Source organism: Bacillus rossius, chromosome 1 (assembly GCF_032445375.1).
Source record: "Bacillus rossius redtenbacheri isolate Brsri chromosome 1, Brsri_v3, whole genome shotgun sequence".
NCBI lineage: Eukaryota > Metazoa > Arthropoda > Insecta > Phasmatodea > Bacillidae > Bacillus > Bacillus rossius.
Window position 1 is genome coordinate 269,355,117 of NC_086330.1, and position 26,459 is coordinate 269,381,575.

The 26,459-nt window shown below is 36.1% G+C and overlaps 1 protein-coding gene and 1 long non-coding RNA gene across 2 annotated transcripts; both read right to left on the reverse strand.

The window, feature by feature from the left end:
* Positions 1-4,626: 4,626 nt before the first annotated feature.
* On the reverse strand, positions 4,627-9,298 carry LOC134527590 (uncharacterized). Its single transcript, XR_010074225.1, has 2 exons — positions 9,208-9,298; positions 4,627-4,979 (listed from the first exon to the last, which is right to left on the reverse strand). It is a non-coding gene; the product is annotated as an uncharacterized LOC134527590 (long non-coding RNA).
* Positions 9,299-22,644: 13,346 nt separating this feature from the next.
* LOC134527591 (uncharacterized) lies at positions 22,645-25,632 on the reverse strand. The gene is made up of 2 exons (XM_063360407.1): positions 25,502-25,632; positions 22,645-22,997 (listed from the first exon to the last, which is right to left on the reverse strand). Exons 1-2 carry the CDS (start codon positions 25,615-25,617, stop codon positions 22,787-22,789), a joined length of 327 nt encoding a protein of 108 aa, XP_063216477.1. The 5' UTR covers positions 25,618-25,632; the 3' UTR covers positions 22,645-22,786.
* Positions 25,633-26,459: the final 827 nt, after the last annotated feature.

Consider the following 26,459-nt stretch of genomic DNA (forward strand, 5'->3'; position numbering starts at 1 on the left):
TTGATTACCTATGATGAACTTAGTCATGTTTTCTTTCAAATTTAATTTAATTTGATCCACCGTGGTTTTTGGTGGGTCCTGGGAAAGGAAGTTTTTGGTGTCTGTGGTTGGCGTGTAGTTACTGTATATTGATTACCTATGACGAACTTAGTCATGTTTTATTTCAAATTTAATTTAATTTGATCCACCGTGGTTTTTGGTGGGTCATGGGAAAGGAACTTTTTGGTGTCTGTGGTTGGCGTGTAGTTACTGTATATTGATTACCTATGACGAACTTAGTCATGTTTTCTTTCAAATTTAATTTTCGGCTGCTACTGTCAGAATTTATTTTTGGTTAACTTACAAGTTTGCATGCATGCTGTTTAGATTGCCATGGTGTTTTTCCGAAGCTCCTTCTGCAAACATTAAAAAAAAAATTGAATATTTCATAGAAATTTTTTTCCTTGAGAGGCAGGTTATCTACTCTAAATTTTGTATCTATTTATTGTGGTTGACGCAAAACCTTAATAACACTAGACATCTCCATCCTGTTTATGACAATTTACCTTGAGAGCTCTGGTGAAATGTATAATAATTTTTATAATTCAAATTTTAAAATAACTTTTTCTCTTTGCATCATAGTTATTCACGTTTAATATTGTTACATTTAATCTTTTAGTTAATTGTCAATATGTATAACTACTCTAAATTGTTCTTTGATAGTTTCGCGTTTTGGGATTTACCTTATATTTTGTGTGTTTGCATTAATTTTTGAACACATTTTTGTATAGCTGATCCATCTACCTTGCTTTATTATGGACTTGCGGAATAACTTACATAACCATGCATTTTTGCATTCCCTCGCGTTGGCTATCAGACCCACTGGCCTTGTAATTTTTTATAACACTGAAATGGTAAATAGAGCTTAAAATTGCTGTCCTCAAGGGATTCAACTGCTTAAGATTGGTGTGTATTGAAAATTATTCCAGTCTATGTGATGGCTAAAACATTTCTTAGCCACCTAGCAGTCTTGTGATTTTATAAGCATTGTTTGGAATAAATTGTCTTTTGAAATAAAATATATTTTAAAAATAAATCATAATTTTTATAATTTATGCGCTCCCGAAACATCTCAGTTACATATTATTGTTTTCTTTCAACTATAAGTTTATGCACCAATCTCGTTGGCAACACTTGAAGTGTATTGACTGTGTGGGCACCTCTACACTTTAACCTGCGCTACCATGCATGACAGAGGAATAATAATTTTTCTTTGTTCTTTTTTCATGCTCTTTATGACCTCATAATCTGCACCGGTTACGCGGGTTTATAAACTCCACCATACCGATCTCTTAGCATATTAGGAGGTAAATGAAATAGTCTATGAATCAACCGATGACTGTGCTGCAACTTAAAGCTCGTCTTGCACAGCAATTATGGATGACACTAGAGACGAACAACCGGGAAATGCCAAGAGCCTTACAACAACAGTCTTTCTCTCACTGGCATGTCTAGTTGTGCAGGTTTTAAAAATGAAGTAGTTTTTTAGTAGTTTGATGTTGCTTCCCCACCGGGAAAGTAACGAGCCTGAGCCTGTGCTCGCGAGTAGCGAGTCTTGAACTACGACTTTCTGAAAGCCCTCCTAAGTAAATCCACATGTTGACTGATGCCATTGTGCAAAATATGCCCTTTGCACATTTTAAGACACACATGTTCAGACTTCATCTGCCCGCCCCGAGTGCTCGAACGATGTAGTCGAGGATTCGTGTTTTGCTTTCAGCACCTGGGTGAGCTACAGCTGGAGTTCGTGAACTTGGTTGTTACCTTTATGGAGGTGTTGGTTTAGCGTTTCAACAAGATCGAACTTGTACAGATTATTTGGGACAATTTCTCGCCCCAGTTTATTTAACACAGTTGCATGTTGGTTGCCCCTTCTAGTTTGTACATGCTTCGTTCGTGGAGTGAAATCGAGAATCGATTACTCGCCTTGTGCAAATACCAAGAGGATTTTTCCCAAGCGATTTGGGAACAGGCAAGTTTACAGCACAGTCGTCAGTGCGCAAGCTAAGGCTATCCACGAAGCGAGTAATGTTACTCATTCTAGCGAAACACTTAATGTAAGCATGCTCACTACTTTGCTTTGTGAAATGGCAGGCAGGGACACGCGAACTAACTATTCGGCCATGCCAAGATAATATTTCAGGTCTGCCAAATGATTAGGCTTTGGAAACTAGATACAGTAATGCCATTTTCATCAAGTTAATTACACCCAGAGACTGGTTTTTATTGCAAACAGACGGGAAATTACCATGGCTCATAGCCAGAAAACCAGCATTGACTACACATCCCGGTGGCTGGTGCAGTCAGAAAATTTCGAAAGCCCACCCAGAAGTCTTTTTTTGAATTTCTTGAACAACTCGTAGTATGACAGCTATGTTTAGGCATCGGTGGACACCGGGGCTACATGCTCACTGATCAGTGATAAGAGTTGCCACGTTGCGTCCGTATACTTCATCCTCTCCTGGCTCAGCCTTATGAGGTGCCATCTAGTTGCTCTTCCCGTTGCTTCTGCTGACCTTATTGAATCTACTTTTGGCCTGGAGTATTCAACTTGATTATTTATTACTGTTTAAATTGTTGTTTTATTCTATGAATATTTGCGGAATATTGCTGATATCAAGGGACTCATTAGCGTTGAAAAGTTGTGGTTCGTAACTTTGGGAAGACATCGTGGATCTGAGTTCATCACTTCTCCTTCCCTTCTCCCTTCCTACTCTCCCCTAACTTTCCTTCTGCCTAAAACTTCGGCATCCCTTGCTTCCTCTTGAATACTTCCTCTATTGCTCCTCCTTTGAGATTCACGCACGCGTACTTGTGTAATTTTCTCCTATAAAAGCTTAGGGCGTAACTGCATCAACCTGCATTTGGGCGTCTTAAACCAGGTGCTAAACTCACCGAGTGTTCCAGCGAGTGTTCAGGTGAGCCATGGCAAGTAAATTTGTAATGATTTTCGTTGGTGGGTAGTGTCTGCACCTTAAAAGTGTAAGTTAAACTTAGTAGTTTTTTTAAAATAAGTTTCCGGCCACTGCTGTCAAAATTTTATGTTTTGCTGGCGAGTTTGGATGCGTGTTGTTTCGACGGCCATGATGTTTCCCGAATCTCCTTAAGGAGGCATTTAAGAAATATTTTCGTAGGAATGTTATTTCTTGAAAACCTCGTCATCCACATTAAATTCTGTATACATTTTTTTGTATTTTACGCAAGACCTTAATCAGACCTGTGTACCTCCATCCGGTTAGTGACTCTTCACCTTGTGTTCTTGGGCACAGAATAATTTTTTTTTTAAATATTCATACCCTTAAGTTTTGATTGTTAACATATTGCATTCTTTTAAATCATGTTTATTTATTTTTCTTGTAATCTCCAAGTTGATGTTTACCATGCTTAATTACTATAAATTATGCATTGATAGTTTTGCCTTTAAGATTTACCTCTAAGTTTAATGTGCGAGTGTTAGGTTTTGAACCAGCTTTTGTATTGCTGTTCTGTCTAACTTACTCCATTATGGTCTCGCAGGAAGTGAATCTAACCATGTTAGATTTTTAACTGGATCTAGTTTTCAATCGGGCCCACTGACCTTGTAATTATTAATAGTGCTAAAATAGATAATAGAACTTAAGTTTTATTTACTCCAGGAGTTTAAATAATAATATTTGTGTATATTGAATTTTTTTTCAGTATTTTATATATATATACACTCCACATCTCATTGGAATAACCTAAGGCACTAGTTCGAGAACAGACTGAGCATCCAGCAATAAATAGCACAGACCGGTGGTGCGGAACTCGCTCAAGTGTTATGCCCTGTGCGCCTGTCCGACTGAAACAGGACCCTTTTTGGCGAGACAGCACAGAAGCAACACATCTCAGAGATAATCAGTGGAGCAAGAAATGGTTATACGATACAATATAGCTGTGCTTAAAGGGGTAGTAATTAAATTATATTATTCTGTTATTTCGTGTGTTTAAACATGATTTTAAATAAACTTCTTATAAAACTATTTAATACTTTTAATATAGTTAACCTTAAAAAAGTTGTTATTGAAGTGTTCTTATGAACACAGAGGCAAATTTTTATGCCAGTCTTAGCATGTACTAAAACATGAACTAATGTTGTATACAGTTTTGAATTCACCGTTCGTATGCAGACTTCATATAAAAATTAAAAAATTTAAATATATAACTCATGTAATCAATAAAAAAAGGTCTTTCTTGAAACCATAGAAACCTTAAGTTTTTTCTATTTGTAAATATCTTAATACGTATTGGCTTATAAATTATAACGATTTAAGGCCACAGCTATAACGAACAGTTATTCAAAAATTGCATACCACCAAATTTTACTCTTCCAGTACATGCAAAATTTGCCTTTCAATTTATAAAAACAATTAAATGATTGTTTAGTAGAAAAATAATTAAATAATCAATTACAAATTGTTACAGTAAGAAATAACTTAAATTTATGTCTTAAAGCACAAAATAATATATGCAAAATAATGTATTATACTACCCCCTTAAACAAACTCTGTTTTACAAGTCGAATGGTTATTTGCCATCAGAACTGTCAGAGACAAAGTAACACGGTGCTAAAGTTAAAGAAATGGAAACCTTTAATTGACAGCTCTATACCAGTACATTATGCGGTGAAATGGGCAAAGCAAACACGCAGGCCTGTTGCAGCACCAGGTTAACAGAGTCCGGGGCACTACATGAAGAGGATGGTGCGTGCTCAGGCACAGTAGTGGCCGCAGCCATTGCTGACGCACCGCTGGCCGGAGGGACAGCCGCCGCTCGGGCACAACTCGACGCAGGTTCCGAACGACGCGGCAGAAACCCCGTAGAGGGTGAGACAGCACATCAGGGCCATGAGGAGCCAGCAGAGCTGCGAGCGAAGCATCTTCCCGGGAAACGCCATCGAGCTGTGCGGCTCGCCAACTGCTCTGGAAAACAGTTGTGGTGTCCACCCCTGAGCTCCTGGCTTTCCTACAATTTGGGATTCCTAGGCAGAGTCTGTCGCAGCATGGCTGGCGTACAGTTGGCGATTCCTATGAAGCGTTATGCCCCTTCGGGTGTTGGTATTGAAAGGATGAGTTTTGCTTAACGTAATGTTTAGAAAAAGATTGATGATAAAGAGGGGAAGGCTGAAACTACGCTGATTTTCCAATTAAGAGCTATAGACGGTTGTTTTAAACATCTAATCAATCCATTATTGGTAAAATATGACAATGTGACGAGACATTTCGATTACATCCAAACACGATGGAACTATTCTCTCGTGGAGTTGCAAGAACTGACGGTTTACCATGTTGCCCCCAAATTTCCTTGGACCGTGTTGGAGTGCGGTTGATTCTGTACGGCACTCCGACTGGAGTGACCTCGCGACTCCAATTGGCCTAGCGGCTGGCTGACGCATCATGGGAAACAGTTCCACGTATCAGTGATCTGCGTCTGACGCTGCATAGGAATCGCACCTTTAGAGTTGTTACGTTGTTTTAATCATAAATTGTAGCCATATTCTCATTTGAAATACATTGGAGATGTTTTTCCAACAGTCACTCATCAAATGTCACCCTACATAAGCTAATTGTACCATAAATGGAACCTTTAGGAGTGTGTTAATGTTTTTTGACTGGGTGAGAAAAACTAACTAAACAGAATTCCAAGTGGTATATTACGTGTGTGCCAGGAACTAAATAAAGCAACATGAGTACTGGTTCGAGTAAGTGTAGAAGATGCACGGCGTAGTTGTTCAGTCAATGGCGGCACACCGGATGAAACCTGACATCCACCTGTAATGTGGGCCAGGCTCATAAGACCAAGGTCATTTAAAGTTACAATTATAATAAGATTAAAATTGAATTGAAACGGCACAATGGTCATGCTAATCTGGTGTTTGAGAGTCCCACATGTATTCTAAGACAGCCCTTCCACCACCAGATGGTACTTAGTCGTCATCATACATGGTAGTGAGTGATTAGTATATCCAATACACCTGTTTCTGGTGATCAGGGGAATAGAAACATCTTTAATAAGAATCTTTTGGACTGACATATAATAAACATTAAATATCCGTAATATTTTTTCACGATATATAAGTGGCTCGGGGTTTAAAATAAAACTAAAGTAAATCGCTAAACACAACACGCCACTTTTTTCAATTTTACCGAAGAAAAGAAAACATTTTAAAAATATTGTATGCAGATTTGTTTACTATTTATATTGGTACATCTGCTTAATTTCCACTCGTAACACATTTTTGTAAAGTCTGTGAAAAGCATATGTATATATTTAAATATATTTTTCCATATTAAACTTGTCGCTATTTTGCAATAACCTATCCAAGTGCTGAAAAAGTCTGTGTCTAAAATACTTTTATTATTTTGTGCGTGATCTTAAATAATATATTGAGTGTGCATGTTCTATACGCTTGTTACTATTGATTTGTAGTGGCACAGTGGCAAATCCCCTTGGGATACCCAATAAAGTATGTACGTTATTGCACTGCGTTTAGTGTGTGCTACAAGACACACAATGCACACAACGAGAGTCTTGCGTCTCGTTAATTTTATGATGTCGAACAACAGATGGATTTACAACATTTCAAAATACCGTTAGTGTGTAAGTAAAACCTATCTACTTTATATTGAAAACACAAATTGCGGAGTGTGCGATAGTATTCAATCCAACAATTAGTGTACAATTTTTGCAATCCCTTTGCAGAATTTTAATAATTTTAAGCTTGCAAGTTGAAAATTTCTTACATAGATACAAACAATAACACATTATAACCCTAAACATATCTTTAGCACAACAACACGTGTTACAAAGCAGTATTTATTGAAACCAATTAAAACTCTTTTTTTCTTTTGTAAGAGATATTGAAAACACGCAGAGGATCCAATTATTTTAATTAAAATGTCAATTTTCAATTGTAAAAAATATCTTAGTAATTCGAGAATCCAGCCATCAAATTACTTTTAATTTACTCTCGAATAATATTTCAGAGTGGTGACTTGCAAATTCTCTCACAGGGTTAACAAATAGAGACGGGCTGATTTTACGGTATCGTTATAAATTTTTATTTTACGCTGAAGGTAAAAAAAAAAGTATTTATTTACCTAAGTACAGAAATTCTTAAATATTCTTAAGCAAGGCAAACTTAAGGCTGCAAAAATAATCTGCAATTTATATGTCGGCAGCATAAATTTGCTGTTAATAATAGAAGTTACGGCTTACGAAGCCACCCATTCATATTTTAACTTTAACACACTTCTGACAAAGATATCGTCAGATATCTCACTGAATATATAAAAACTGGTTCTTCAAGAAATTTCTGGGCCGTTTTACAACAACGGATGCCTTGATAGATATTTGTAATTGCCGTATATTTAAGAAGCATCGTGTTCAAACATTTAAAATGGACGCTCACCAGAAAGGACTCCTTGATTATCGTTAGGATTCACAATGTCAAACTTAACTTCCCTGCCGCCGATTGCGTCATAACTTACTAAGCTAACATATTCACAACCATGTAAATATTACTATGATTTTCCCGTCCAAACACTTACAGATTTAAAACAAATATTATGCACTTAATTATATATTATATAGTTATCATATTCACTTGAAAAATAATTTTTATAACAACCAACTTCCTTCCATGGTAGGTACAACAGTATAAAGTCGAACATAACGTCTCTGCAGCGACTGTTTATGTTTTCATATCAGTTCAAAATGAACTACATCCCAATGAGAATTATAAAAGTATTGAATAGAACTTCATTTCGGACGTCTGTGTTCCATGTGTACTACACAGCACACTTGAAACACTTTTCTGTTAAGTTCGTGAAAAGCGTATTTATAAATAATTTTCATGTGTAAATATCTTGTCTTTCGGTGTACGGCATTTGGTTGGAGTAATAACGTGAAAATGGAACGGAAGTTGATGAACGTAAATGTCTCACAAATGTGGCGTATCACATGTAGAAATATAAACCTGTATATAGTCACTTTCGTAAATAGTAAAGGACATACCAAACGTATTGTTTTACCGAATGAAACTTAATGACAGTGACATTACCCTGGAACAACTAAAATGTTAAAAAAGAAAATTATTTTCAAGTTTTAATAAAACTACCATTACAATGATTATAATTTACTCTCTCCTTCTAAATAACCAAGAGGCTCACTAGTACAGAAATAGAGCGCGCGCGCTTTGTAGCATCATTGCGCGAGGTTCAAATATCGTAAATTGATTTTTTTTTTACTTTTTAAATAATAATAAAATAATAAAATAGCATAATAATATTGAATCAGCTCAAACAATGTTAAGTTTGTTTTTAGGAAGTATTTACAGACTGATTTCAGTCAAAAAAACAAATGTACAAAGACATCTACTTAGTGTTAAAATAATTGTTTTAAAATTTTTCAGATTAATATTTTAGTAATGCCATATAAGTATAACATCTAACGTATGCGGAATCCTAATAGTATTATGTATTTAGTAAATTTTAGCTATATAAAATTATTTTATAAAAATTCCTTTTTGCAATTTAAGTCCTAAGTCAGGGTTTCATCATAGCCATTTCTAATCGTTTAAAATATTCGGTTGTTTCGTGCTGCTCCGCTACCTGCGCGTGATGGTAGCAAGCAACGGTCACCGAAGAAAGTATAGGTGTGATACACATAGAAAAAAATTTTGGTATTTAAAAAGCAACTATTTTATATATCAATTTATTTATCACGCTCAGCATTATTATAAAGAATTCTACATAAACTTTTGTGTCCGAGTTTCGTATTGTAAGTTTTATTTTGCAACGTGAACAACATGAGAAGTCTTGAGATTTCTCGTTATCGAATTTAGATGTTTACACATTACTGGCGAGTACTGAAAGACACGCTCAAATTTTTTTATATGTGTATTGAAATGTACAGTTAGCGATTCAAAGATTGAAAAAGAATCAGGTACTAAATGTTTTACCAACTTGGTGACAGTAACGTGTTTATTTAATGTGACTTGCAGTTTTATAAATATTACATCTAGACGTCTACAAAAAACACAGGTCACACTGTCACATGATTACATTATAAACCGATTCTAATTGTTACAATTGGCATCAAATGTGAGCCAATGTCAGATAAAAATGAGTATATCGATTATAAGTTCACCTTATTTCAGGCTGCCAACAGCAAAAGTTCCCCTTCGTGTTACTCGGTGGGCAGACTGCAGGCGGGTACTTATAGCAAGCCACTATCAGGTACCGCACGTCTGTGGCACCCCGCCTCGGGGCTTGACATCAGCTCCTGGGCGATAACCGCCCCTTCTCGACTCTTTCACAATGGCACATCATTGGCGTGTGAGACTATCGAGGACGTATGTTGCCAAGGCCGAATGATAACAAAAAGGAAAAGCGCAGAATGGCAAGTGACTCATATCGCTCGCTAAACTCAGTACGTCGTCAGTAAGGGCTAAATTATTATAACTAGTTTATTTATTTAAAATTTTCAATTAATACCCTAGAGAACATAATATCTTATATCTTTTGGGAACAAAAAAATTGTTTTTTGAAGCTGAAAAAAATATTTATTGTGTTGTGTAGGTTCAAAATAAATGTTTATCAAGTATGTTATATTATGACAGGTAAACAAAAAAGTTTCTATTATAATTTTTATTAAAAAGGGGATCAGGTGATGATACATTTTTTATCAACCTGTGTTATTTATTTCCATTTTGATTGTGCTACAGCGCTACGCCAGCATTATACCAAAATATCGGCACCAAAACAAAAAAAATAGATATCGTAATTATTAAATGCTACAACGCCTGAGCTCGGTGCGATTATCAAACAATATTTCCTTGCTTTGTGTGAGTTGCGTTCATTTGCGATGATCTTTCAGTCGACGAATATTCGAAAATCTCAAATCAATTACAGCAATAATCTCGATGGGAACATGTTCAGGATGCAAGTAACCAGTTGTTGAAATAAACATATCTATACTAATATTATAAAGCTGAAGAGTTTGTTTGTTTGTTTGTTTTAACGCTCTAATCTCAGGAACCACTGGTCCGATTTGAAAAATTCTTTCAGTGTTGGATAGTACATTTATCGAGGAAGGCTATAGACTATATTATATTATCAATAACATTAGGGATCCTTACTAAAAGTCCAATTTAGAATCAAATGCGTTGGAGGGGGTTAGATACAACATGCAGTACACGTACGAAGTGTGTGTTGACAATGCCGCAGGCGCTAGAAGTTTATTTCCTATTGCCTATTAACATTGTTGCCACGCACTAGATGCCTTATCATTCTTAATTTTCCCATACAAGTAAAAAACAACTGTGTGATATTAACAACGAAGCAATCAGTACCCTCATATAGAATACATAGAGATTGTGTGAGGTATATATGTAGATATAAAGAGATAAATACAGATCGAGAGATACATAGCTATATAGGACTATAGATGTAGATAGAGATAAATATATATTAAGAGACAAGGATAGATTATTTTTATATGTGTAACTACTTCAAACATATTACAAAACAAAACTGAATGAGGCATTGCAATGCATGCCGAGCATTAGCTAGATAATGGAATCTTTTCAATGTTAGTAATCCCTTATTTTTCAGTTTTTTTTTCTATATTGCTTTATAGTCTAGATTACATACATACCAGGCAAATAACTATAAACTGGCAGAACAACGTCTGTCGGGATCTGAAAGTGATATAAATTATTTTGCACACTTGACATTCAAATTAAGAAGACAAGTACTAACTACATCTGATCTCTAAACAGTTCCCCTTCACCCTGTGTTCAGCCCGGGCAACTCTGGGTACTGCAGCTAGTTCAATATAAAATTGCTATAATTAACGCATAACCGTAGTCTCAGCCTCTAAATATTTTATTCCTACATCAACCTAATTTTCTCCCGTAAAACACTATCAAACAAATACTTTGTAAATTCATTTGGGAGTACTTTATTACTGTTGAACTAACCAATTTTTACTTTCAAATTGCGAAATTATGAACAAAAAGAGAACCATTAAGAAAATAACCTTCAATAAAATTGGTTAGTGTGAAACCTGATAATTAATGTAAATTATGATAGGCATCACCTTAGATTTAACTGTCATTTAAATGTTTATATGTCTCATTAGTGTTAAATAAATAATTTTGTTATAGTTTTTTTAAATTTTGTACAGTCTAAATTTGAAGCCATTTCCCTTTATAATCTTTCAGGTTTGCATTCAGAAATTTGGGCACACTAATTGCATCATCCCTTTAAGGATGGCGATGCAGGAGCGTAAAGACATAATTTTATAGTGCATTATATTTTTCAACATACTACCTACAGCCAAATGTAAAAAAAAATATGTTTTGTAGAATTATCTTTAGCTAAAAATAATAATGATTAGATATGTGAAAGAATCTGCATACAAAGTGAGAAAGGGAAAAGTGTATTTAATATATATATATATATATATATATATATATATATATATATATATATATATGATTATTTATATAGCGCTCGGGTATTTGGATTTGGGTTTTCGATATAGTGACTGGTTAATATGATAGAGTGTAGGATAAAGTGTGCAGATTTGTTAGTAGGCTATATCAGCAATAGTAAAAGGTGTTTCTAAATGACATTTAGTGATATTTTTTTCAGGAAGAAAGGGTGACGTGAATATTTCCAATGCAAAATATGATAGTTTTGCTTTGATGTAAAAAAAATACAACCTTTGATATCAAATAAAAATGAATAAAATTCCATTATTTTTTGGTTATAATCAACACAATTTCAAATATAAAAGTGTCTTACAGTTGTGTATGCGCGTTAGAAGATATAGGTACTTACTTCATTTTCTTTAAGACACTGAACTATTTTGAAATTAGCTGTAACCAAAATTAACTAAATAATTACTCAGTCTTAAATATTCTTAAAATGTGAGTTAACTAATACTATAGCAATACGATAAACAAATACAATTTATTCATTTATTTAGTTATACATTGGCATAAAGCACAATTTGTATCATCCAGTATTCTGTAATTTTAAAAAAAGTGAAATATTTCCTAGTACAGTGTTTAGAACTTTGGTCCAGTAGATTATTAACTGAGCACTATGCCCACTGCGATACAAAGCCAGAGAGAATACTGTGAGGAAAATATGTATTATAACGCGGGCCTACAAAATTTTTTTATTTTATCTCTATGAATTCAGAACTGATTTTAGCTATATTTGGAGCGCTGAATATAAATACAAAAATATTTTTTTTTTAGTTTTTTTTTATATCAGCTCTAATTTTTGAGATAAGTGTGAAAAAAGAAGTAAAACCGTCTGCTTGACTCAAAACCACTTCGTCACTGGGATACCCCAAAATGGGAATCCCATTCTTCATTTCAACGCTTCAACTAAATTTGAGGTCTGTTTGTGAGTTTTAGCCGTGCAGGATTGATCGAAGTTGATAAAAAATGAGTTCCAGTAGAAGAAGTTGTGTAAAACATCCTGATGTGTTTTTATACATGTGTGGAGAATAAACATTAACAGATAACAGAAAGACTGTTAGTGACCTTGTAAAGAGAGCTTATCATGGATACTTTGGTGTTAAGCTAGGTTATCAGGATAAAGTTTGGGCACAGCATCAGGTTGTAAAACTTATACAAAACATTTACACCAGTGGACTAGTGGGAAAAGAAAACTTTCGAAATTGGGCGTATCGAAGATTTGGAGAAACCAAATCCACATAGATGACTAATATTCCCGTCTAGTAATAATTACAGGAATCAATCGAAACAACCGTAGCAAGTGGACTTATCCTACTTAGTCTCTGAAAGACGCCTGGTACCTCACTCAGAGGAAGTACCGATCCCAGAATTTCACTAGCTTCTAAAGCTTTCTGAGGACGAGTGTTACCCCTATAACCACCCTTCTGATAATAATAAAGGTGACAGTGATTAAGAGGGAGGTGTTAACAATTTCTAAACGTTTTAACCAGGATGAGTTAAATGACCTCGTCAGAGATCTTAACTTGTCAAAGAAGCTTCTGAGTTATTGGCTTCCAGGTTGAAGGGGAAAAAAAATTACTGCAACAAGGAATCAAAATTACTTTTTACCGTACAAGAGAAAATGGGCTGCTACCATTCTTCTCTCAAAAAGAAAACTATGTATTTTGTCATGATTTTAGAGGACTTATGGAAGAGATAAGAATTCCGGAATATTTTTCAGATGATTGGCGCCTATTTATTGATAGCTCAAAGCGAAGCTAAAAATTTGTTCCTCTTCACAATGGTAACAAATATGTTCAAAGAAAGAAACGTATAGCACCATAGATCTAATCATAGAGAAGGTAAGGTATCGTGAATATCAATGAGTGATTTGTGTAGCCTTAAAAATGGTAAACTTTCTTCTCGGATAGCAAATTGGCCACACCAAATATTCTTGTTTCTTGTGCCTCTGGGTAATCAGAGACATAACACACCACTTATGTTTGAGAAGCGTGGCCTAAGAGAGAATACATGGTCGTTGGAGAAAAAACTTTATTAAGGAACCCTGCGTTGAAAGAGAGAAAATTATGTTTTCTCCACTGCATATCAAGCTGGGTTTTATGAAGCAGTTTGTAAAGGCTCTTGATAAGGACGGATAATGCTTTGCATTCATAGGGTAAAAAATGCATCACTTGAGTAATCAAAAAAATAAAGCAGAAATATTTAACGGCCCAGAAATAAGAAAATTCGTTATGGACCAAACGTTCGTAAATTCCATGAAAGAAGCTAAGCGAAAATCCTGGACTTAATTTGTTGAAGTTGTCGGAAATTTTTGGTCTAACGAAGAGCAGTAAACTATGTTGAACTAGTAAACGATAAGCATAAAATATTAAAATCCCTTGGGTTTACCATGAGTTTTAAGATGCACTATTTACACCACCACCTGGAAAGTTTTCCTGAAAATTTAGGAGACAGCAGTTGGAGTAAGTTGATAATTTTATGAAGATATAAAAATTATGGAGGAATGCTATCAAGGAAGATGGGATAAACACATATTGGCAGATTATTGCTGGAGTTTAAAAATGAACTATTCCAAGATATATTCACGAAGTTCACAAAAAAGAAGCATCCGAAATGTTGAATGACTAGTTGTTTCCATCGATGATTTGGTACTATCTTTGTAAGTATTGTTGTGGGGGGTTAGCCTGAGCTAACCGGCAACATTGAATTAAGGAAAAAGGAGGTGGCAGATAGGCAGATGATACAAAGTCACTTTCCAAAACGCTACATTTATTGCGGAAACGGGAGCTGGCACAAACACTTAACATATTAATTACTGACTCCTACAAGTTACTATCGAGTCTCTATTACTTAACCTAATACGTCACTGTACATTGTCCTCATGAGGTATCAATACTTTCGCAGTAATTCCCTGTATACGATTCATTAACGTCACTGGTTTTCTTGCTGAAACCTGAACTGAATTTCTTTCACCCTCAAGCCAAACCGCATACAAGGAGGGGGGAAGGGGAGACCAGCGAAAACCGTCCCAGTTCATTAAGCGCGCGTATAGTTTTAGACGTCAAAACACAACGGTGGACACGGGCCGATTCTGCCCCTCAGACTTCCCAGTGCTTGCCTTTATAATCGCAGCCGTCGGAGTCCGTGGTAAACAGGATACCACTCGTGTGGTAGCTGTAGAGACCGAAAATGGGCTCTACCACAAATGGCGGCGAAGTCCTGTAGCGACCGCTGGGCCGCTCGACATGGAAGAAGACTCAGGTGTGCAGCCCGGCAATAAGCTCGCGAGCCGGCGCGTGCGCGGGCTAATATACCTGGCAGCCGAGTGACGTCACGTGTTACGTAACCGCGGCAGTCCACTGACGTACTGCGGTACCACTTACACTAGGCGAGGCCGCACGAGGCTCCGACGTCCCGGTCGTACACTCCGCAACAGTATAATAATATTAGTTTACACTAATAATATATGTATAGTAAAATTATATTTGTATAATATAGTGATATTTGTATAACATCATAATATTTGTTTATTTTAATAATAATAATTTTAAGTTTAATTTTAGATTTTATTCGTGGATTTAACATAAAATAACGCGAAATGTACATTTGAATATAATCTCCAAAATTTGACATCCTAGGCAAAATTTATACCATTAGTGAATTCAGGGCACAAAGCAAATATCAAATGAACTCCAAATACCCCAACGCCAAAACTATTATTGGCCTGTGAATAATTCGTGTAATACCAGTGTCCTTAGGTTTTTTAAAATTTTAAATACTATTTACTATTATTATTTTAGTTTGCCAAATATATTCCAGAGTAGTTGACCTTGAAATTTGAACTAGAACATTACCTTGAAATTTGACCATTACCATAGTGTGTTCGGCCATTTTGAATTCTACCATCACGACATTGAATGTCCTACAGCATAATGTTGCACTTTTCTTATTTTAACATCACCATCGATTATGCCACTTCTTTACATTGAATGTTTCGCTACATTTAAGTACCCATCAACAGCCAAAAAAAATTATGTGGTACTTTACGGTATGGTAGAAGATTCCGACATCTTGGAATTCGACATTTAAAATTATTTTATAATAACAACCACATTGCTTTCGTCTACTGTAGGTTATAATTTAGGATTACGATGTCACAGCCACCACATTATTTTCGTTTGCTGGAGTCCATCATACTGAATACCGGCATCATAGTAACTTTCTATGATTACGACATCATGGTCCCCATACTGCTTTCGTCTGCTTGAGATCAAACTCTTGATTAATGTAATGTCCAACACATTTGATTTCAATGCCAGCTACAGGGAGTGTTAGTGTATACCTACACATCGTCCGCTAGAGTGCGCCATAAAAATATTGGTTTAATTATTACCCGCTGGAGTGCAGTAATATTATTTTCCATGACATCCACCATTTGGTCGTTCGTCTCGGCCACGGTCTTGAAATTCTGTAATAATTAACCTAAATCTGCGATAAAAACACTTAAAATAACTAAAAATTTACCTATTAATATATTGATTGAATGGACGATTTCGTCTTTGTTTTGTACCTTGACTGAAGAATAAATTAATTAAAGCTCTTAAAAATTTAATTAACCATCGTGATGAAACAAGGACTCATACAGACTAAATTTATATATTAAACGATATCAGTATGTCTACAATGATGAATGTATTCGACTGACCTTATAACTACTAGAATTTAAAATAAAATCATATAGACTAAATGTATCCGAATCTCGAAGCCAAGTCATGAAACAATGTAAGTAGTATAGACAAAGCATATACAAACCTCAGTCCGATTTCTTCTATATTTGTCATTTCAAACTAGCTATGAGCAATGCGAGTAATATAGACCAAGACTTGAGACCTTCGTCGACACATGCCATATTTTCAAAACAATTATTACACATTAAAGCTAACCAGACAAGACTATACGAAATAAAGTACCTATATATATATATAGATATAAACGATTACAATCATAAATACCAACTTACTAAGCATGTCTTACACTTACAATAGGACCATGAATTCCGACATCAGCTGTTTCAGTCTTGATGTCTCTGAATTATTTTTTATCTTCATATTTTTGTTTATTTTAAATTTTTGGGATTTTTCCTTGACAAACAGTGCAAAACTGCAATGGCGTATGTCCAAAAAAAACTGCATGAAACCGATATAACACGTGTTTAAAGTGTGTTCTAAATTCATTTAAACTAGAAAGCTGTCAAAAAAGTGTTTTAAGCATATTTAGGGGTCGACCACGCCACGTCGCGGCCACGCTCATCCATAAAAATATGCATTTTGGTGAAGCAGCACCAGGGTGAGGCATCAAAATCAGAGCCATGTACAGTAATGATATAGCTCCAAGTTGAGACAGTATCATAGCGAAGCAGCACAAGCACACCATGGGAATGCAGCACCATTATGAGAAACCAGAGGCATGGGTAAACAATGTCTGAGTAGCAGCCACTTGCGCTTACACGAACTTCAGTTTTCCATCATTGAATGGATTGTAAAAAAACTTAACTCTATAAAGCATGCTGTAGTGTAAGCATACACTTGGAACACTGTTCCAGTTGTAAACTTTTCTATAGTCGTACACTGAATAAAATGGTTTAAAAAATGTTTAATTCTCAAAACAAAAAATCACTATTCATTAAATATCAAATGCCGAGAAACTAAGATTATATCTCGAAAACACTATGAACATCAAACTACCATATTTTGTGTAGGATTTCAGGAGATGGTACTACCATTTGCTCGCGGCTAAAATTTATATGTAGTTGTCCCTACTGATCAACTCGTAAACCAATATAACTGCCGAACACGAGGTATTCGGGGTAGGCACATAATTAGAACATTGTTAATCTGTCAAAATTTCATGTTTTTTAATGGAAAATACAGGATTTCACATCTTTATAATCAAATATTAAATAAAACTCGACATGAAATTGAAAACAAGAGAAAGTTTAAATTTCCAAAGAAAAGCACACATATTTTGAAACACTTGTGCTTCGCTACTTTCGGAAGACAAAGTGGATATTCTGTCATTGACTTTCCTTCGCCCCTTTTCACCCTCTTCCATTCCAACCCCTTCACCACTAACTAAGACCTTGTTTCCCCTCTCCCCGGTAATTTGCACATTCACGCATGTGTAATTTTCTGTTATAAAAGTATGGGCATAACTGCTTCGAGCTGCAATTGTAAGACTTGAAAAGGTCTTAGCATGTCAACGAGTGTCCAACCGAGGTTTCTGGTGGTCCATGGCAAAGTAACTTTTTGGTGTTTGTGATTGACGCGTAGTTACTGTATATTGATTACCTATGAAGAACTTAGTCATATTTTCTTTCAAATTTAATTTTTGGCCGGTACTGTTAGAATTTATTTTCGGTTAACTTGGGAGTTTGTCTGCACGCGTATAAGATTGCCATGGCGTTTGCCAAAGCTCCTTCTGGAGACACTATACAAAATATTTATATTCCCAAAAAATGTTTTTTCCTTGACAGGTTCGCTATCCACTTTTATATTTGGTGTCTAGTTTTTGTGGTTGACGCAAAACTTTAGCAAGAATAGAAAAATCGTTCCTGTTTATGAAATTTCACCTTGAGTGCTCGGGTAAAATGTGTAATCCTTTTTATAAATATAAATTTAATTTTTGGATCATAATTATTCACGTTTAATATTGTTCCTTTTAATCTCTTAGTTAATTGTTAATATGCATAACTACTCTAAATTGTTCTTTGATAGTTTTACGTTTTGGGCTTTACCTTTTATTTTGTGTAAGTGTGTTAATTTTTGAACACTTTTTTGTAGAAATGTTTTATCTACCTTGCTGCATTATGGACTCACGGGATAACTTACATAACCATGTATTTTTGTTATTCCAAGATTTATCACAGGAAGAAATGTAAGACTGTAGTGGCCAACTCCCTCTCTCACTTATTTAACATTAACGAGTTCTGTGTGATGGAGCCTGTTTAATAATCTGATAAATAACTGTAATCACGGTTTTTCCTGAATCATCTCTAGATTTACATAAATTTCAGGCAGGTGAGCATCTTGAGCATCCCTCCTTAAAATAATCTATAAGAGGGGTAGAATATTTCCTACCAGATTGATTGAGGACACGTGTATTTCATTAGCAAAGTGCGCGAGTCTATATGGTTTTCAACCCAGCGGAGTAATGCCCTGTTACATTGCATTATTTTCACGCATCCTTTATGATATGTTACCTGGGCATGGACAAGATGTTCAAGCACATAGCTGCGCACTTAGCATGGCTCTCGCTGCGGAAGCATATGCGCAAGTTTGTGCTTGGCTGTCTAGATTGTCAGGTTTATAAACCTACGCAGTATGTTAAGGTAGGTAAGTACTGTAAGGATTTACCAGTGGCACAGTGGAAGCCCTACATAAAGACATAGTTGGGCTTCTTTCTCGCTCATGAGAGGGAAATAGTTGTATTCAAGTATTTTTGACATCTGTACTAATTTTATCATCCTGTTGCCCTTAGGCACAATTAAATCTCAAACTATCATCAGAAGACTGAAGGAGCAGGTGTGGAAGGTTTTTAATGCTCCCACAATGATAGTTTCTGAAAATGCCAAGTCTTTCCAGTCAATAAATGACTTTACCTTTACCTTTACCTTTACCTTGAGTCGGTAATTAAGTCCATATATAGAATTGGCTATTTCCCACGAGGAAATCAATCCGAACATGTTAACAAGGTGTTGAAGGCCATTCTGACCTACAAACACTCTAATTAAACCCTGAGAGACTAACAATTGGTTTTCATAAATGTAGGGCTTAACTCCTCTATGCACTCTGCAACAATTTTCCTACCTTCTGTCCCCTTCCTGGGGCGAGAAATTTCTCTGTCTCTGCTTAATGAGTAGGAGCTGCCCCCACTGGATTCGTATCTTGACAGCACCGCCATTGAAAATGTTTTGTCAAAGGTCGATTGAAATCTCAAGATAGCACAATCCTCTGTTGCAAATAAATATAATAAGAACAGTCAGCACCATGAGTTTCAGGTCGGAGATAGCTTACTTGGTCGTAACTTTACCCTCCCCTCACTAGTTGACAAGTTAAATTCTAATTTGACCTCATCTTATGTAGGACCATTCTTTAAAGTTCTCTCACTTGATATTAATACTGTTCTCATGAGCTGGGATCAACGCTCTAAAAGATAAAAGAAGCCCATTTCCAATAATTGAAATCATTTCGTGAGTGCTTTATACAGTGCTTTCTTGGTGTGTTTTATTTTTTGGGAACTGCTCTCAGTTTTACTCAACTTATCCATGAAACCGATTCCTCCCTACACCTCTCTCCTGAGGATAAGGACTGAGGCTGTCACTGGAGCTGTCATCGTGCTGCCTCTCAGGATGCCGGAACTTTGCGCTACATTTTGTGGCTATTTGCCTTTCCGCCCATCAAGTGACCAACGTTTGAAGTGTCACTGCCACTGGTCAAGACTGGTGAGACATCCTGTGGAACCTTCGGCTGGGACAGCTGTTGGGCTTCTTGCGACGTCTTTGTTTTCTGGGCTGGGGGCAAACGAGTAAGAATATTTCTACCCTCGAGCTCACCTGAAAGTAAGTCACCATATAGATCGTCTTTTGGCGCATCCTGTACCAGCATGCCAGCATACCTTGCCAACTGCTGCCTTGGATGGCCAAGTGTCAGCCCGGCTCATGTTGCTGGGAGTCTACAGTGGGGGCATGTTTCGTGAGAATTCACTCTTGGTGTTGTGTGACTCGTCACTGAACTTGTTCGTTTTTTGTGGCATACGAGTGTGTCTGAAAGTTGGCAGCTCGCTTTCCAGAGGCACTTGGTGGCATTTCTGCTCATCAGGCTCTGATTGCAAACTCACTAATTAGCTCTTCTGTCGGAGTTGCCCTCGGAGTTGCCACGTTGCGTCCGTATACTTCATCCTCTCCTGGCTCAGCCTTATGAGGTGCCATCGAGTTGCTCTTCCCGTTGCTTCTGCTGACCTTATTGAATCTACTTTTGGCCTGGAGTATTCAACTTAATTATTTATTACTGTTTAAATTGTTGTTTTTTTCTATGAATATTTGCGGAATATTACTGATATCAAAGGACTCATTAGCGTTGAAAAGTTGTGGTTCGTAACTTTGGGAAGACATCGTGGATCTGGGTTCATCACTTCTCCTTCCCTTCTCCCTTCCTACTCTCCCCTAACTTTCCTTCTGCCTAAAACTTCGGCATCCCTTGCTTCCTCTTGAATACTTCCTCTATTGCTCCTCCTTTGAGATTCACGCACGCGCACTTGTGTAATTTTCTCCTATAAAAGCTTATGGCGTAACTGCATCAACCTGTATTTGGGCGTCTTAAACCAGGTGCTTAACTCACCGAGTGTTCCAGCGAGTGTTCAGGTGAGCCATGGCAAGTAAATTTGTAATGATTTTCGTTGGTGGGTAGTGTCTGCACCTTAAAAGTGTAAGTTAAACTTAGTAGTTTTTTTTTAAAATAAGTTTCCGGCCACTGCTGTCAAGATTTTATGTTTTGCTGGCGAGTTTGGATGCGTGCTGTTTCGACGGCCATGATGTTTCCCGAATCTTCTTAAGGAGGCATTTAAGAAATATTTTCGTAGGAATGTTATTTCTTGAAAACCTCGTCATCCACATTAAATTCTGTATACATTTTTTTGTATTTTACGCAAGACCTTAATCATACCTGTGTACCTCCATCCGGTTAGTGACTCTTCACCTTGTGTTCTTGGGCACAGAATAATTTTTTTTTAAATATTCATACCCTTAAGATTTGATTGTTAACATATTGCATTCTTTTAAATCATGTTTATTTATTTTTCTTGTAATCTCCAAGTTGATGTTTACCATGTTTAATTACCATAAATTATGCACTGATAGTTTTGCCTTTAATATTTACCTCTAAGTTTAATGTGCGAGTGTTAGGTTTTGAACCAGCTTTTGTATTGCTGTTCTGTCTAACTTACTGCATTATGGTCTCGCAGGAAGTGAATCTAACCATGTTAGATTTTTAACTGGCTCTTGTTTTCCATCGGGACCACTGACCTTGTAATTATTAATAGTGCTAAAATAGATAATAGAACTTAAGATTTATTTTCTTCAGGAGTTTAAATAATAATATTTGTGTATATTGAATTTTTTTCAGTATTTTATGCATATATACACTCCACATCTCATTGGAATAATCTAACGCACTAGTTCGAGAACAGACTGAGCATCCAGCAATAAATAGCACAGACCGGTGGTGCGGAACTCACTCAAGGGGCATGGCCTATGCGCCTGTGCGACTGAAACAGGACCCTTTTTGGCGAGACAGCACAGAAGCAACACATCTCAGAGATAATCAGTGGAGCAAGAAATGGTTATACGATACAATATAGCTGTGCTTAAAGGGGTAGTAATTAAATTATATTATTCTGTTATTTCGTGTGTTTAAACATGATTTTAAATAAACTTCTTATAAAACTATTTAATACTTTTAATATAGTTAACCTTAAAAAAGTTGTTATTGAAGTGTTCTTATGAACACAGAGGCAAATTTTTATGCCAGTCTTAGCATGTACTAAAACATGAACTAATGTTGTATACAGTTTTGAATTCACCGTTCGTATGCAGACTTCATATAAAAATTAAAAAATTTAAATATATAACTCATGTAATCAATAAAAAAAGGTCTTTCTTGAAACCATAGAAACCTTAAGTTTTTTCTATTTGTAAATATCTTAATACGTATTGGCTTATAAATTATAACGATTTAAGGCCACAGCTATAACGAACAGTTATTCAAAAATTGCATACCACCAAATTTTACTCTTCCAGTACATGCAAAATTTGCCTTTCAATTTATAAAAACAATTAAATGATTGTTTAGTAGAAAAATAATTAAATAATCAATTACAAATTGTTACAGTAAGAAATAACTTAAATTTATGTCTTAAAGCACAAAATAATATATGCAAAATAATGTATTATACTACCCCCTTAAACAAACTCTGTTTTACAAGTCGAATGGTTATTTGCCATCAGAACTGTCAGAGACAAAGTAACACGGTGCTAAAGTTAAAGAAATGGAAACCTTTAATTGACAGCTCTATACCAGTACATTATGCGGTGAAATGGGCAAAGCAAACACGCAGGCCTGTTGCAGCACCAGGTTAACAGAGTCCGGGGCACTACATGAAGAGGATGGTGCGTGCTCAGGCACAGTAGTGGCCGCAGCCGTTGCTGACGCACCGCTGGCCGGAGGGACAGCCGCCGCTCGGGCACAACTCGACGCAGGTTCCGAACGACGCGGCAGAAACCCCGTAGAGGGTGAGACAGCACATCAGGGCCATGAGGAGCCAGCAGAGCTGCGAGCGAAGCATCTTCCCGGGAAACGCCATCGAGCTGTGCGGCTCGCCAACTGCTCTGGAAAACAGTTGTGGTGTCCACCCCTGAGCTCCTGGCTTTCCTACAATTTGGGATTCCTAGGCAGAGTCTGTCGCAGCATGGCTGGCGTACAGTTGGCGATTCCTATGAAGCGTTATGCTCCTTGGGGGGTTGGTATTTAAAGGATGAGTTGTTGCTTAACGTAATGTTTCGAAAAAAGGTTGATGATAAAGAGGGGAATGCTGAAACAACGCTGATTTTCCAAATAAGAGCTTTAGACGGTTGTTTTAAACATCTAATCAATCCATTATTGGTAAAATATGACAATGTGACGAGACATTTCGATTACATCCAAACACGATGGAACCATTCTCTCGTGGAGTTGCAAGAACTGACGGTTTACCATGTTGCCCCCAAATTTCCTTGGACCGTGTTGGAGTGCGGTTGATTCTGTACGGCACTCCGACTGGAGTGACCTCGCGACTCCAATTGGCCTAGCGGCTGGCTGACGCATAATGGGAAGCAGTTCCACGTAGCAGTGCTCTGCGTCTGACGCTGCATAGGAATCGCACCTTTAGAGTTGTTACGTTGTTTGAATGATAAATGATAGCCATATTTTCATTTGAAATACATTGAAGGAGTTTTTCCAACAGTCACTCATCAAATGTCACCCTGCATAAGCTAATTGTACCATAAAAGGAATTTTTAGTAGTTTGATAATGTTTTTTGACTGAGTGAGAAAAACTAACTAAACAGAATTCCAAGTGGTATATTACGTGTGTGCCAGGAACTAAATAAAGCAACATGAGTACTGGTTCGAGTAAGTGTAGAAGATGCACGGCGTAGTTGTTCAGTCAATGGCGGCACACCGGATGAAACCTGACATCCACCTGTAATGTGGGCCAGGCTCATAAGACCAAGGTCATTAAAAGTTACAATTATAATAAGATTAAAATTGAATTGAAACGGCACAATGGTCATGCTAATCTGGTGTTTGAGAGTCCCACATGTATTCTAAGACAGCCCTTCCACCACCAGATGGTACTTAGTCGTCATCATACATGGTAGTGAGTGATAAGTTTATTCAATACACCTGTTTCTGGTGATTAGGGGAGTAGAAACATCTTAAATAAGAAAAATTTAGACTGACATATAATAAACATTAAATATACGTAATATTTTTTCACGATATATTAGTGGCTGAGGTTTTAAAATAAAACTAAAGTAAATCGCTAAACACAACACGCCACTTTTTTCAACTTTACCGAAGAAAAGAAAACATTTTAAAAATATTGTATGCAGATTTGTTTACTATTTATATTGGTGCATCTGCTGAATTTCCACTCGTAACACATTTTTGTAAAGTCTGTGAAAAACATATTTATATATTTAAATATATTTTTCCATATTGACCTTGTCGCTATTTTGCAATCACCTATCCAAGTGCGTGTAGAAGATGCACGGCGTAGTTATTCAGTCAATGTCGGCACACCGGACGAAACCGAATAAAACTATCATTGCAATTATCATAATTCACTTTCTTCTTCTAAATAACCAAGAGGCTTACTGGTACAGAAATAGAGCGTGCGCTTGGTAACTTCAAGGTGTTAGGTTAAAATATAGTCAATAAATTTTTTAACCTTTTAATTAATGAAATAATATTGTAGCATTATATTATTGAATCGGTTAAATTTTTTTTTGTTTTTAGGAATTTTTTACGGAATTATTTCTGTCGTTTGAACAAAAAAATAGTATAAATAAATACTTATTGTTAAAATATATGTTTTAAAAAGTTTCAGATTAATATTTTAATAGTGCCATAGAAGTATAACATCTTACGTATGCTGAAACGTAATAGTATTTAGTGATTTTTAAAAATATAAACACTATTTTATAAAATTCCTTGCCGAAATTTAGTTCCAAAGCCGGGGTTTCATCATAGCCATTTATAATAGTTTAAAGTATTCGGTTGTTTCGCGCTGCTCCGCTACCTGCGCGTGATGGTAGCAAGCAACATTTACGATTCAGGCAGCGAATTCTAGCGGCTACCCCAGAAAGTATATGTGTGATTAGCATAGAGAAATTTTGGTATTTAAAAAGCGACTATTTTATATATAAATTCATTTATCACACTCAACATTATTATAAAGAATTCTACGTTAAATTTTGTGTCCAAGTTTCGTAATCCAAGTCTTTTTTTGCAACATTAACAACATGAGATCACTTCAGTTTGTTCGTTACCGAGGTTAGATGTTTACACATCACTGGCGATTACCGAAAGACACGCTCAAATTGTTTTTATATTTTTATTGAAATGGTTGCCATTCTACAGTTAGCGATTTAAATATTGAAAAGGAAACTTGACAGTAAGTTGTTTATTTAATGTGACTTGCAATGTTATAAATTTTACAACTAGAGTTCTACAAAAAAATACACGTCTCACTGTTTACATGATTACATTATAACGTGATTCTAATTGTTACAATTGGCATTAAATGTGAGCCAATGTCAGATTAAAATGAGAATGTCGATGATAAGTTTACCTTATTTTAGCTCGGGAAAGGGACCAGACCTGCCAACCGCAAAGGTTCCTCTTCGAGCTACTCGGTTGGCCGACTGAAGGCAGGTACTTATAGCAAGCCACTATCAGGTACCTCATGTCTGTGACACCCCGCCTCGGGACTTTACAGTCAGTACCTACTTGGCGATAGCCGCCCCAGGTGGACTCTTTCACAATGGCACACCATAGGCGTGTGTTTCTAAGGTCGAATAACAACTTCAAGGAAAAGTGCAGTATGACAAGGGTCTCTTATCGCTTGCTAAACTCAGTACTTTGTCAGTGATTGTTTAATATTTATAACTAAATTATTTATTTTAATTTTACAATCAATACCATAGAGAACATCTTTACATCTTATATCTTTTGGGGGGGAAAATTGCCTTTTGTAGCTGAAAAAACAATATTTATTGTGTTGTGTAAGTTCCAAATAGATGTTAATTAGGTATGTTCTATAATGGTATATAAACTGAAAACTTTAAATTATCTCAAAAAAAAGGGATCAGGTAATGATACTTTTTTTTATCGATCTGGGTTGTTTATTTCCATTTTGATTGCGCTACAGTGCTAGGCCAGCGTGATTGCAAAATATCGGCACCAAAACAAAAAACAAAAATTGTTAATGTGATTATTAAATGCTGCAACGCTTGAACTCGGTGCGAGTATCAAACACGATTTCCTTGCTTTGTGTGAGTTGTATTCGTCTAATTGCGATTATCTTTTCAACGATTCTTCGGAAATCTCAAATCAAATACAACAATTACCCATATCAGAATATGTTCAGAATGCGAGTAACCAGTTGCTGAAATAAACCAATTCCAAATAAAATTGCTTTTAGTGACGCATAACCGTAGTGTTTGCCTCTAAATCTTTTATTCCTACATCGATCTAATTTTCTCACGTAAAACACTTTCAAACAAATACTTTTTTAATTCACTTGAGAG